The 13413-nt window shown below is 34.0% G+C and overlaps 1 protein-coding gene across 3 annotated transcripts; it reads left to right on the top strand.

Annotated features, from left to right (window-relative positions):
- The first annotated feature begins 485 nt into the window (after nt 1-485).
- On the top strand, nt 486-11978 carry LOC8272423 (lysine-specific demethylase JMJ25). 3 transcript variants are annotated; one of them, XM_015717728.3, is made up of 13 exons: nt 491-1287; nt 1883-2013; nt 2456-2555; nt 2664-2796; nt 2898-2961; nt 3869-4646; nt 6234-6560; nt 8309-9172; nt 9252-9324; nt 9413-9498; nt 10138-10257; nt 10596-10666; nt 11714-11978. In XM_015717728.3, the coding sequence occupies exons 1-13, from the start codon at nt 844-846 to the stop codon at nt 11754-11756; spliced, it is 3234 nt and encodes a 1077-aa protein (XP_015573214.2). In that variant the 5' UTR covers nt 491-843; the 3' UTR covers nt 11757-11978. The 3 variants fall into 3 exon arrangements, 2 of the variants coding, with proteins under 2 accessions (XP_015573214.2, XP_015573215.2); XM_015717729.3 differs by lacking the exon at nt 491-1287 and having other exon boundaries at nt 2456-2566; XR_001535046.3 differs by lacking the exons at nt 10138-10257; nt 10596-10666; nt 11714-11978 and having other exon boundaries at nt 486-1287; nt 8309-9152.
- The last annotated feature ends 1435 nt before the right edge of the window (nt 11979-13413 follow it).

The following is a 13413-nucleotide window of genomic DNA, read 5'->3' on the forward strand; positions in this document are numbered from 1 at the left end:
ACCTGACATCGTCTATGCAGTAAGTATAATAAGTCAATTTATGCATAACCATCGGACAATACATTTTGATGTGGTTTTTCGAATTACACGATATCTCAAATCTAGTCCAGGAAAATGATTACTCTTCTCAAACAATGATCAATTAGGAACCGAAGCATACACTGATGCTGATTGGGCAGGATCTCCTAATGATAGAAGATTTACTTTCGGATATTGTGCCTTTGTTGCCGAGAATTTGGTCACTTGGAGAAGTAAAAAAACAAGGCGTGGTTGCTAGCTCAAATGTCGAAGCAAAATATAGAGCTATGGCACAAGGAGTTTATGAACTTTTATAGTTTAAGAAGTGAATGCAAGATATTCATCTTTTTCGAGAGGAGTCCTTCTTGTTGCATTGTGACAATAAGACAAGTATCTGCATTGCACATAATTCAATCCAACATGATCGTACTAAATATATTAAGATTGACAGATTCTTTATCAAAGAAGAAGGATGATTAAAGCTTAAAAGTCAGTTATACAAACTTCGGGAGTCGACTAGCAAATGTATTTACCAAGGGTCTATGTAGCATATTATTTTATTCCTTTGTTTGCAAGATGGGTATGGAAAATATACATACATCATCTTGAGGGGAGTGTTGATAACCATGATTTTAGGGCACATTTTTAAGAGTTAATTATGTAAATTTATTTCCTATTTAATAGTTATATTTCTGTAATTATATGTATCTTTAAGTTTATTATAAATTATAACACTCAGCAATAGGGTAAAGATATAACCCTATTTCGTTCAAATCTCTCTGCGTCTAAAACCTACAGATATTTAGGTGCAAAAAAATTATACACATGAAACGCAAGCGAGGCCGCCCAAAAGGTTCAAAGAATAAGCACAAACATCTTCTGGGTGATAGAAATGAAGAACTCAACGGAAAAATTGCAGAATGCAACAATGTCAAGGGCTGTCTTGCTGGCTTTAAGAATGATGGGTGTAGTATTTTGAATGAGGAATTGACAAAGATGGCTACTGAAGCTGCTGGTGTTAATGATGTAAGACAGATGAATTATCAGCCAAAGAAGAAGCGAGGTAGACCAAAAGGTTGGAGGAAAAAGAAGCCAAATACTATTTCTGAAGAACGGAACCAACTACGGCTGCTGAAGGAAAAAAGCCAACTACTTCTTCACAGAGAAATAAAAACAGATGAATTAACAGGTAATTCAGGCAGTGCTTGCAAGAAGCGTAGAGGAAGGCCGAAGAAGTTTAGCAGCCCACCAGAAAATTCAGAATTACTGGTAAGTTCCTTTGAATTTATCTCATATCATAGTGCTTAATTAGCTATTTGTACAGAGCTATTACTGTCGACTTGTTGATCATGTAAAATTCTAGAGGTTAAGTGAATGTATAATGAGGCCATCAGAGTATAGCTAACAAAATTATTCAATTACAAAACTATAAATTGGCCTGGCAAACTCAGATGATCTCGCTGTCCTTGTGAATCTTGTAGCTAAATTCTTTTCCTTGCTTTCCTATCTTCTATTAAAATGAATATCATGCGCAGAGTATTCTTGGAATCAGTGATTACATCTCGTGTTAAATTTCATTCATCAGGCTTTCAGTAATGCCAATATGTACATTTTTTTTTCCCTGGTCGATGCCAAGCTAAATGGATCGCGATGCTTGCTTTGCTACCTTCTTTTTTTGTTTAGACATCAATTGTTGTGCATTGTAAGCACTCGAATTTTCAGTAATGCTCTGTGCTGTTTGTTCTATTTAAGAGGAGGATATCTTTGATCTTGTATTTCGTTCATCTCTCATTACCTTGTTATTTTAATGATAAAATAATGGAAAACGGTATAATGGTCCATTCTAACCTCAATTTTTCATCAGGACAATACTGAGAGCAAAAAGGTCCAGAGGAACTTGATGTGCCATCAGTGTTGGAAGAGTGATAGGAACGGTGTTGTTATTTGTTCCAACTGCAGAAGGAAGCGCTATTGCTATGACTGCCTTGCAAAGTGGTAAGCAAATCTTTCCACAAACTTCTTTTGCTCATGAAAAATTTGACAAAATTGGCCGTCAGAGTTGGAATTTTAATTCAACAGTAAGGTTGGACCATGTAATATGGACTTTAGAGATCACAAGTTCAGATCACCAAAACAGCCTCCTTGCTACTCAAGGAGAAGGCTATGGACCTTTGATCTTCCACTGACCTGCACTGCGAGACCCCCACTTTTTTGTTGCTATCACTAAGAAGTTTCTAGTTTTTTCAGATTAGAAGCATTGGAATTTGGTTCACTTGGTAAAGGAATTAGGACTTTGTTCACTTAACATTTAACACTGAAAACAAATCACTATAGTTAATTTTTCCCCATCTAGGTAGGGAAATTGCTTTAAAGCTACTGATAGATGTTAGTTTGCTGTTAGCATGGAATTTGATATTGACTATCAAATGAACATTAGGTATCCAGAGAAAACATGGGAACAGATAGAAATTGCTTGTCCGTTTTGCCGTGGTAATTGTAACTGCAGATTATGCTTAAAGGAAGATGCAGTTGCGCTGGTGTGTTCCTGGTGTGCTTTATCTTTTTGCTTTCTTTTATCTCTTTTTCTACAGGTTTGCATGCATGTCCTTATGATGCCAAACTATGGAAATATGTGGTTTTAACAGGTTGGGAATACTGAAGCAGATAAAAATACCAAATTGCAAAATTTTCTTTATTTGCTTTACAAGACTTTGCCCCTGCTGAGGCATATTCAGCAGGAGCAGAGCTCTGAACTGGAAGTGGAGGAAAGGATTCGCGGTAATTTTTAAATTGACTTATATATCAGGCTGTATTAGTGCATTTCTTTATGAATCAATGCCAGAATGCTTTACTACACCTGTTTTCATCTTTTCCCATAGGTGTTCAGTTGACAGAAGAGGATGTACCAAAATCTGTACTTGATGATGATGATCGATTATATTGGTATTATCTCATTCTTACATATCTTAGAACTGAAATTTTAGCTACTTAATTATTGAACTTCCCGCTATCTCTTTTTTACCTTGTTTATAAATATTGGAAGAATAGGTTCCTAACCCAACCATTCGTTTTTGATATCTTGATTTTGTTGTGCCTCCTCTTCCTGATTGGTAGACATAAGTGGTCTGGAAATGCTTCTTTGGCTTAAAACTGTGCACTAGTTTAGGTATGTAGATTAAATCTGTCTTTTGACCTTTTGTTAACTGTGACTTTAATTTAATACATAATAATAATAATATTTTTTAGTTTCTATATGAACTGTTATTCTTTTTGTTCCTTGCTTCACTCTTTGTGCCTGTGTATAATACAGTACATATACACAGCTAAATATCCTAAATTACATATCACACTAACATTCTTTTTCTTTTTGTGTATATGAGCAAGCCACGTTACAGAACTTTCCAGTGAAGCAGTTTGTAGAGTATGCTTAGTGGTCTGTTGATTGATGTGTATTTATATACTATAGGAACAGTTAGAAGAGGTTGAATTTACATCATCTATTTAAAAATTTATTTGTCTTTGGTGATAGAGGAGTGGTCTATCTTTTTCTATTCAAATATCTTTGCTTTCTAGTCTTTTACTGGAGGTTGTGCCTTCTATGCTGGTTCATATGATTCCCTAATCTGTTTGAAATTGGAAGTCCATCTGCTGATGTTCAATAGCCCTTTCTTCATGGTCGAAGTTTGCATGTGGAAACTGTTCTATTCACTAATGGATAGCCTCACTTTCCCTTCTGATTGTGGCAATTATTCCTTCTGTACTTTTAAAATGACCAATCAAGATAGTATAGAAAATTCTGAATATTACTTATGGTGCTATTCGTAACTGTGAAATTATCCTTCTTTAACAGTGACAATTGCAATACATCCATTGTTAATTTTCATAGAAGCTGCTCGGATCCTGGTTGTTCTTATGATCTCTGTCTTACTTGTTGTTCGGAGATCAGAAAAGGGATTCAGTCTGGAGGTAATGATGCCGAATCTTTGCTCCATCAATTTGTTGAAAGAGTAAATGGTCAAGATACATATTTGAATGACCAGATAACTGCAAATCAGAAAAGATTTTGTTGTGAGATGCAAGTGTCCCATCTAGTAAACAAATGTGACACTGAGTCATCAAATGACTCTCCTGATTGGAGAGCAGAGACTGATGGGCAGATTTCTTGTCCTCCTAAAGCACGAGGTGGCTGTGGCACTGGGATGCTTGTTATGAGACGCGTCTTTGAAGCTAATATGGTTAAAGAACTAATTAAGAACACAGAGGAACTTATTATTAATTATAAGCCACCTGATACTGATTCTTTTCAAGGATGTTATTTGTGCCGTCCTTTCAGTTCTACTGACTGCATAATGAAAGATTTTGAAGTGAGGAAGGCAGCAGATAGGGAGAAAAGTGATGATAACTTTCTCTACTGTCCAAATGCTCTTTGGTTGGGAGATAATGAAATTGAGCATTTTCAAATGCATTGGATGAGAGGGGAACCTGTTATAGTTAGAAATGTACTTGACAAAACTTCCGGTTTGAGTTGGGAACCAATGGTCATGTGGAGGGCTCTTAGAGGTGCAAAAAAGATTTTAAAAGAGGAAGCACAAAGGGTTAAAGCTATTGATTGCCTGGACTGGTGTGAAGTAAGTTTTTGCATATTGAAGATGCATTTTGAAATTATAAATTTTTCTTTTGCTTTTAATGAAATCGCTCCTTATGCGCAGTGCACCATTAGTTTCTTGAGCTTTAGATCTGCTATCCGTATTATTTTGCAACATATTTTACATCTTATACACTCATATTCAAGCATGCAGACAATAACATTAAATGGATTCTGAAACAGGAAACAGTAAGCTTTTCATTCAGTAGATTTTACTCGGTAGATTTTCTGAGGTTAGATTCTGGAATTAGGTTGGCAAACCATATTGTCCTAAAGATTCTATCAAGGCTTGTTCTATGGGAATGGGTTATGCAGCTAAAAAAGAGTTGCCTGTTATAATGCATTTAGTGAATATTGCTTGAAAGAAAACTCGGGCGCCGCATATCTAGTTTGAAGCAAAATTTTCTGAGATTTTCCTCTTCCCCTATTCTTGACATTTCACCATTTAGCACAAACAAGGATTTCCAAATATTATTATAGGAGTTTATGCTTAATAACCTTTTTAATTTTTTTGGAACGTAATGTGAATTTTCTTCAGTTGTAGGAGGAACTCTACTCATCCATACAAAAATAATGTTCACATATCGTTTTCTTTAATAAAGCCAAGACACTAAATTCATGTTTGTTTTTTTTTCAAATTCATGTTTCCTTTTTACCTTCCTCATGTCTATCAGCAACTCCATTTCCTGTTCCTCTGAATATATACAAACTACAAGCTCTAATTTATTTTTGTGGCACATGTTATATCAAAGTCATCCTATGTTCCCAAGGTCTCCTCCCACTTATTCTTCATCCATATAGTGGCATATTGCAGATCAGGGTTCACAATTAAAGAGCAGCTCATCAGCTTTTAATTTTCTGAGCTTAATTGCAGCTCATCTAATCTGCTAACCTGATTAAAATTTTATTGCAATGCAGAAGTTTCTAAAACCTCGGAGAAATAGGAGTGAGGACTCTGTTTATTTGGTCAGTTTGGTTAATTCTGAAAACTTAACCGACTATCTTAAGAACCAAATAAACCAAACATATCCATATTTTCTTTCTCGTGGTTTATTCACTTTTGATCTTTCTTAATTTAACTCCATTATCAAGGCCTATAAATGAATAGGTCTTCCGATTTGGACTTCATCGACCAAAAAAGTTGGAAAACCAAGAAATATTACAGTAATCAGCGACTAGCCAAAGGGTAGATTGTTGGTTATTTCAGTATTTTAGATATAAAACAGATTTGAAAAGAGTACCAAATAATGCATCTTGAGAAAAGAACGAAGGGAATTAACTGAAAGTGCATCGGTTCATCTCAGTAATTTTGTTTAATTGCATAGTGTTCATCCTGGAGTAAGATCTTCTTTTCATATGGCCTTTATGGACAGCCACAATTCTTGGCATTAAAATTTGATGTTAATCAAGTAGAATCTGGACTTGCATGTTAATATACTGTAATTGGGGTTATTTGGTTCATTCTTCTGCTTCTACATCTCAAGCCAGTTAAGCTGGTTTTTAATATGTTTTGAGCTCAAAAACTTTATTAACTTGTAGAATAAAAAATGCATTGTTCTTGGTGCCACAGGTTGAAATTACTATTTTCCAGTTCTTCAAAGGTTACTTAGAGGGTCGTAAGTACAGGAATGGGTGGCCAGAGATGCTGAAGCTGAAGGATTGGCCCCCATCAAATTCATTTGAAGAATGTTTACCCAGGCATGGTGCTGAATTTATAGCTATGCTTCCCTTTAGTGAATACACCCATCCAAAATCAGGTCTTCTGAATCTTGCTACAAGGCTTCCTGCTGTCTTGAAACCAGACTTGGGACCCAAAACATACATAGCTTATGGATCTAAGGAAGAACTTGGCAGAGGTGATTCCGTGACGAAACTGCATTGTGACATTTCTGATGCGGTATGCAATACTTTTTGTATGAAATTTTGTAGTATATATTTATATTTATGGGATTGCTGCTTTTGTCTGTTCTTACAACTCTCATCCATTCTTTTGCTCATTCTTCTCTAACATGCTTTCAACATTTTCTTAAAAGTATGGTATGTGACATAAATTAATGTTCTTGATCAAATCAAGATATTGTAAAAGAATCTTCATTTACCTCTTTTAAACATTTCTAATTGTTAATTCTTTGTTGATACCTATCATGTTTCTAGTTAGTTTGAGCTAATGAGGTTTGCTGTTTTATTTATACTTAAAATCATTAGTTCTTGGTATGACATATAGTGTTCTTTTTCATGACGAGTTTAATGTTCAATACTTTATGGATTCCTTTTCCAATGGATTACTTTCTTCAGCACTTGGATTGTATCCGCTCATCACTTTATATTTTTTTAAAGATTTCTTTTAACTTCCTTTATCTTTCATTATTAAGCATTTAGTAAATGAATAGATATACAAAAGTTATCCAAACAAGTAGATGAAGTAGATAGAACTGGACTTCCAACATTTATAAGAATCTCAGTATATTTCTAGACAAGCTTTATGACATTTAGGTTGTTTGTATGTTTAGAAAATAGTCAGTATTTATCCATATTAAAGTTTTCAGTACACAATCAATAGAAGTCTTTGGTTTTCTGACACTAGGACAGTAAGATCATAGTCACATGAATGATACGACATTAAGTTTTTATTGTAATTCCGATGAGATGTCAATTCTTTGTTTTTGATTTGGTTCTATTCCTTCTAAATTCTTGCTTTATTTCAGAAAGTGACCTATTATTTATTGTCACATGATTTAATGTTTCATTTCAAGATAAAACTTACATGGTCCAATTACTTGTTAAAAATTCTGTTGAGTCATAGTCACTGTGTCATGCCTAATAAATGAGCTTTTCAACTTTAATCTGAGAAATTAGTTCCTTATGGCCCAATGCTGCTTCTCATGATGCTGGGTGCCTACAAGGTGCTTTGGCTTGTAAATAATCCATTTGCCTAAATTTTCCCTCTTTGGACTCGGAAATGATTATAAATAACTAAGGATATTATGCTGATTGATGCCTGAATGTACTAGACTAATATGCTATTTGTTACTGCCTAATCTATACATATCTAGTTTAGATTGAGCATCTAAACTTGCATCATGTCTGTAAGACATTGTGATTGGTTATTGGAGAAGCCTTGGCAAAAATAGGATATAATGCTGATTGATCATAAAAGTACTATACTACTGGCATGCAATATGTTACTGCACAATGCTACTTAATTGGTGAGCATCTAAACTTGCATCATTTGTTAGCAAGACATTGGTAATTTGGTTAATGGACACCCTTGATTATTTTTACTCATTTTCTTAGCTTGCAGGATCTAGCCATCATATTTACACCATTATATCTTATGCATTTTTCAATTCTTTCTGCAGACTTTCTAAAGCTTTTCTAGATTTCTACAAGTTCAGCATGTTGTTAATACTCTTCATAGGACAGTTAATGTCTCACAGAACGAAAAATCTACACATGATGTGCAAATTGTCTCCTCTTAGAAATATACTGAGTTCGAGTAAAAGTACTGTTAAAAGTAAAAATAAATGATGAACTCATGGGTGCCTATACATGCATAAACAGTCTCAAAATTTTATGGTCACATACTCATGTTTTCTTTGTTCTTCTTCTTCCTCTTTGTTTTTTCTTTCTCAAAATTTTCTTTAGGTTAATGTACTCACCCACATGACTGAAGTGAAGATCCCCACATGGCAAAGGAAAATTATAGGCAAACTACAACAGCAATATGAAGAGGAAGATTTGCATCAGATTTCTGGTGGGATGCTGAAAGCATCAGGTACATTTGGAAGGAAGGCACGAAAAAGAACACGTAAAGATGAGAGGATAGATCCTGAATTATCTCAAAAAGTGGAAATAATTGAGTGTGAGTCCTCACTAGAAAGTTTGTATATACAGAAAATGAAACTGGATGAAGAACGAAATAAAAGCCAGGAGTTGAGTACTATGGGATCGTGTAGCATTCAGTTGGTCCCAAAATTTTCTACAACAGGATTGACTGTAACTGAAAATTCCAAGAAGCAGTTGATTGGAAGGGTGCAATATTCTGACTCGCATATGCTTAATTCCAGCTCCTTGTGGGACAAACATTCTGCGAATAGCATTGGTTTAATTAAGAAACAGGATGAGTTGAAAGCATCGCCGTCAAAAGTCGGTGACCTTGCTGAGGATAATTCATTACTTCGAACTATGCATAGAAGCACATCTGATGGTCCTCTCGTAGATGAAATCATAGGAATGAAGGTGGAAAAAAACAGTTCTTGTTCGCTCAGTCATCAACATGATAAATGCACCAGCTATAGTGATGCATTAAAGGAACGAAATGATTTGGAATCAATTGATTTGAATGAAAATATGAGCAGAGAATCTCTTCCAGACAATCATGCAGCACAAATTCTATATGGGGGTGCTGTATGGGACATTTTCCGTAGGCAGGATGTGCCCAAGTTAATTGAGTACTTGAAGAAGCATCAAAAAGAATTTCGTCATATCAGTAATCTTCCTGTCAATTCTGTGTGTATCTTGCTTACCAATGTCCATAACATTATTGTAAGTTCCATCATTTGAAGCTCATGTGCTGCGCTTGCTTCAGGTTATTCATCCTATTCATGACCAGACTTTCTATCTAAATGAGAGACATAAAAGACAATTAAAGGAGGAGTTCAGTAAGAAATTGTTTCTCCCAGAGTCCAAGTTAATAATACTAAGCCTATGAAAGTTTTCATATGATTGCAACCATGAATCTTTGTTTAGGTGTTGAACCGTGGACATTTGAACAGCACCTTGGTGAGGCTGTTTTCATTCCAGCAGGGTGTCCGCATCAAGTGAGAAATAGACAGGTTAGGTTTTTATAGCATTTAGTATCTATTTGTGATCAGCCTGCCTTTTTATTTTTCCTGTTCTCTTTATCTGCCAATGGATTTGTATCCAAGCACGCAAAACCTTTTTCTTTTAACATGTCAGGTTCTCTATTAGAACATGATTGTGAGCTCCTCTGAAATTTGCCCTGTCAGGAGAATAGTAGTATGTAATATGATCAAGTTTTTTAGTGATACTGATAATTAAAAGTCAATTCATGCATTTCAGAAGAATATGTTGAGTGAAAAGAAACGTGTAAAGAAAAGAAACTTCAGGGAATTTCTGATTGTAATATGAAACAACATTCTATTAAGCAGAAAATCATTATGGAAGCTTCAAATAATAAATATTAGCTTTATGATGTCCAACTCATATTTTTGTATTAAGCCAAAATCAATACCAGTTGCATGAAAGCCTTTGCTAGGTTATTGAGATGTCAAATTGACCAGTAGATCAATTAAAAAATCACAACTTATTTTTTGAAGAGAAATAAAAAATCATAACTGATCACATCAAAGTTGCATCATATCTTTCTGCCTTATTAAAGCGGCAGTAAACTTTTGATCTTAATTTTTATGTCTTGGCTTTGTTAAGACTATCTTACACTCTCCTTCTTACAGTCTTGCATAAAAGTTGCCCTTGATTTTGTATCCCCCGACAATGTTCAAGAGTGTATCCGATTGACAGAAGAGTTCCGTATGCTTCCAAAGAACCATAGGGCTAAAGAAGATAAATTGGAGGTACGTGACATATTCTTTATGGCATTCAAATTAATTTTGCCAGCTATAGGCCATTAGTGACTAGAAAAGCTTAAAGAGGCCGTCATTGTTCATTGCTATAATGCTGGGTAGGTTTTATAATGACATGAAATTTGAAAATCTTGTTATCTAAAGCTAGATTATGATTTTAGTCGGTAAGCACGGTCTAATGTTGATACTGCTGACTGGCATATAGTTTCTCATGCTCTCTAACCAGTTTATCATCTTGGAATAGATGCTCAGTGGTGCTTTTTATGCAAGCCAATAAGTGCCATTTCTAAATGTTTTTAGCACTCAAAAGAATCTTTCCCCTTTTTTAGGTAAAGAAGATGGCAATGTATGCTGCAAGTGCTGCTGTAAGCGAAGCAAAAAGCCTAACTTCTGAACTCCAGTAAGGACAACTTTACCCTTGATCTCATTACCTTCTGAGTTTTTTTTATTTAATTGTTGGAAGATGCAACTTTTGGGGGTTATTATAATTTGTTTGCTGTCTTCCGCTATGAAAATATGCGGACTGGTTCAAACTTTGCTGGTTGTAAAATTTAATGGAACAAGTAAAAATAGGCTGAACAAATGATAATCTTGGTTAATCCTTAAAATTTGACTGACTTATTGGGGTATCATATAAGAAAGACCCTCAAATTTCGAAAATCACTCTGATTCTTTGATATTCTAAAATGAGCATAACAATAGCAACTCAAGAAGTGATATTACTTGACCATAAGAATCATATAATGGAAGTAGTAATGTTTCTGGTCCAAAGGACGACGTTAGTCTTAAGTCAACCTTTACAGTGACTTCTTTTCAGTGGAGAATCACTTTTGCATCTTTTGAAAATTATAACCTGCTTCAATATCAGTATGTTACTTTTGAGTGTTCCATGGAAACTTTGGGTGGCGCAAGTGTGTTGGGTGGGGCGGTGGTGTTGAGAGGGAGAGAGCTGCATGTACATGCTGGATTGTGAAGTGAGGGTGTTGATTTGGTTGTGGGTTGTGCAACAGAATATCAACTGCCTTTTGGTGCCATGGGAGGTCGCTACCTTTGCCCAATTTTATTACAGATGTCTGACTGACTATCAAATAACTTGTCTCATTTATCTCTGTTCCGATGGCCAAGGGAACTAAATCAAAATTCAATAAGTAAGCACTGAGAAAGAACTGGCAAAACTATTTAACATCGGCTATCGAGCTCACTTTTCGTTACAAAAAAATTAACATCAGACGTAGAACTCACTGAATTTCCAGAACCTATTACACATGGAAGTAATCATAATTAACATTGCTTATAACTGGTTTTGCGCCGCGTGTCAAATGCTCTCAGGTTACATTGGTAACCATTCTTTTAGTTATTTCAATGTGTGAGATTTTCATTAATAACTGTTTATTCTTTATGTTCTATTATGATCCTTTATCGAATGTTTAATAATTGTCTCTCGCAGATCACTAGATGGCGACACGCAAGTACAAGAGAATGTAATGTAATTTGTAAATGAAGTGTTGTTCTCTGTAAATATTGCCAATTTATGGTAATGTAAATGGTAGTTGCTAAGGAAGAGCTGATGTCCACTAGTTAATTACAGAATAGGCTTCTGTCTGACCTTGTATGTTTTGTTTGATTTTGCTATTCAGTGTTGTAAACTACTTGTGTAATAAATTAGGCCTAAGAGATAGAAAGTGGACTGCAAGTAGTTTCCATTTTGATGACCTTGGTTCCTAATTGAGTCGTGTTTTAAGTAATTAAATAAATTCATGTACTAATTTGTGAAATAAAAAATTGTAATAAAATTGCAAAAAGTGCTAAAGTTTGTGACTTTTTTGCAATTAGGTAAAAGTTGGACGTTCTTGATGATGTGGCATCTAAATAGGTCAATGAACTTTGGTGCAATGTGTCGGCAAAATTGTGTCGAATTTTTAATAAGTGCATTGAATTATAAAAATTAAAAATTTTGTATTTATTATTACAAAATTGAAAAGTCTTGATAAATTTGCTAATAATTTATTTATTTTAGGATAATGTAATAATTTAATAGAGTACGACTAAGGTTAAATGTATAATTCTTTTGCTTAAAGAAAAAAAGCAAATGGAGTACTTTGCAAGACCGAAATATGGATTATTTTAAAAGAAACTTTCTTCCAAAATTTTTTTTAATTATTTTATAGAATTAATTTACTAAATGGGTTTTACAGGTTGTGTCCCGTAGCTCACCTGAGCTTAAAGTTTTGAGATGATTAGTTAAATAAGTTATTTTTGTGTTAGCAAATTAAATTGTTAGCCCTAGTTACAACTTTGTTAACAACTCTTACCAAGAAATTATACCAGTGACAAGATTGACTCGTCCTCCGAGCCATCCAAGCATCCTTGGCTGAAAATGTTAGGAATAAAGTTCAATTTGGCCACTTACCTTGTTACACAGTTTTTTTAAATTTATGAACTTTTTAGTCTAAATTTTTATATATTTAGTTTAAATTAATTATATCTAAAAGAAAGAGTGAGTTATTCTCACTTGAAAATTAAAAAAAATTAAAATATTTATAATATTATTTAAAAATTATTCTATAATTTTAGTACAATTAATATAATTAAGCAATAAGTAGTTATTACCATTATTATTCTAGCTGAAACCGTTCTCACCTCTACCGTTATTGGCACCATAACCACTGTAATTATCTCATTCACCCTTATTATTAAGAAAGAAACAATAAGAATATTGTAACAATATTTATTTTTTTATTATGTTTTATTTAAATTTTTATATATTCTGTTAAATAATTTCATGTAAGAAATTAAAATCCACTTTTTTTTAGAGAGTGTGTAACTCACTTTCATTTTTGTAAAAAAATAGGGTTAATTTGAACTAAATATATAAAAATTTAGGTTATAATATTTATAAATTTAGAAAAGGGCTAAAGAACAGACTTACCGAGACAAGAGCCTTCTTCAGTAATCAACCGAGCGAAAAGCCAGCCCTTTTATAGGTAAAAATTACGAATATCATAAAATTTCTATATTTCTTTTGAACCCCAACAATAAAGTTAATGATCAAATTGAACTTGATTTGAAAATGATCCTCCAAAACATCATTAAAAGCATGGACATAACTTCAAGTCACATTTGCAAACCGTTCAAACACTAGAATGC

This window comes from Ricinus communis, chromosome 1 (genome assembly GCF_019578655.1).
Source record: "Ricinus communis isolate WT05 ecotype wild-type chromosome 1, ASM1957865v1, whole genome shotgun sequence".
Taxonomy (NCBI): domain Eukaryota; kingdom Viridiplantae; phylum Streptophyta; class Magnoliopsida; order Malpighiales; family Euphorbiaceae; genus Ricinus; species Ricinus communis.

What these genes read in the sequence shown, in the direction of transcription:
- LOC8272423 (XM_015717728.3), top strand. Translation starts at nt 844, where the DNA reads ATGAAACGCAAGCGAGGCCGCCCAAAAGGTTCAAAGAATAAGCACAAA. An exon ending in AGTGGAGGAAAGGATTCGCG is followed by an intron (nt 2,797 to 2,897) that starts GTAATTTTTAAA and finishes CTTTTCCCATAG; the next exon opens with GTGTTCAGTTGACAGAAGAG. An exon ending in ATTGTGACATTTCTGATGCG is followed by an intron (nt 6,561 to 8,308) that starts GTATGCAATACT and finishes AATTTTCTTTAG; the next exon opens with GTTAATGTACTCACCCACAT.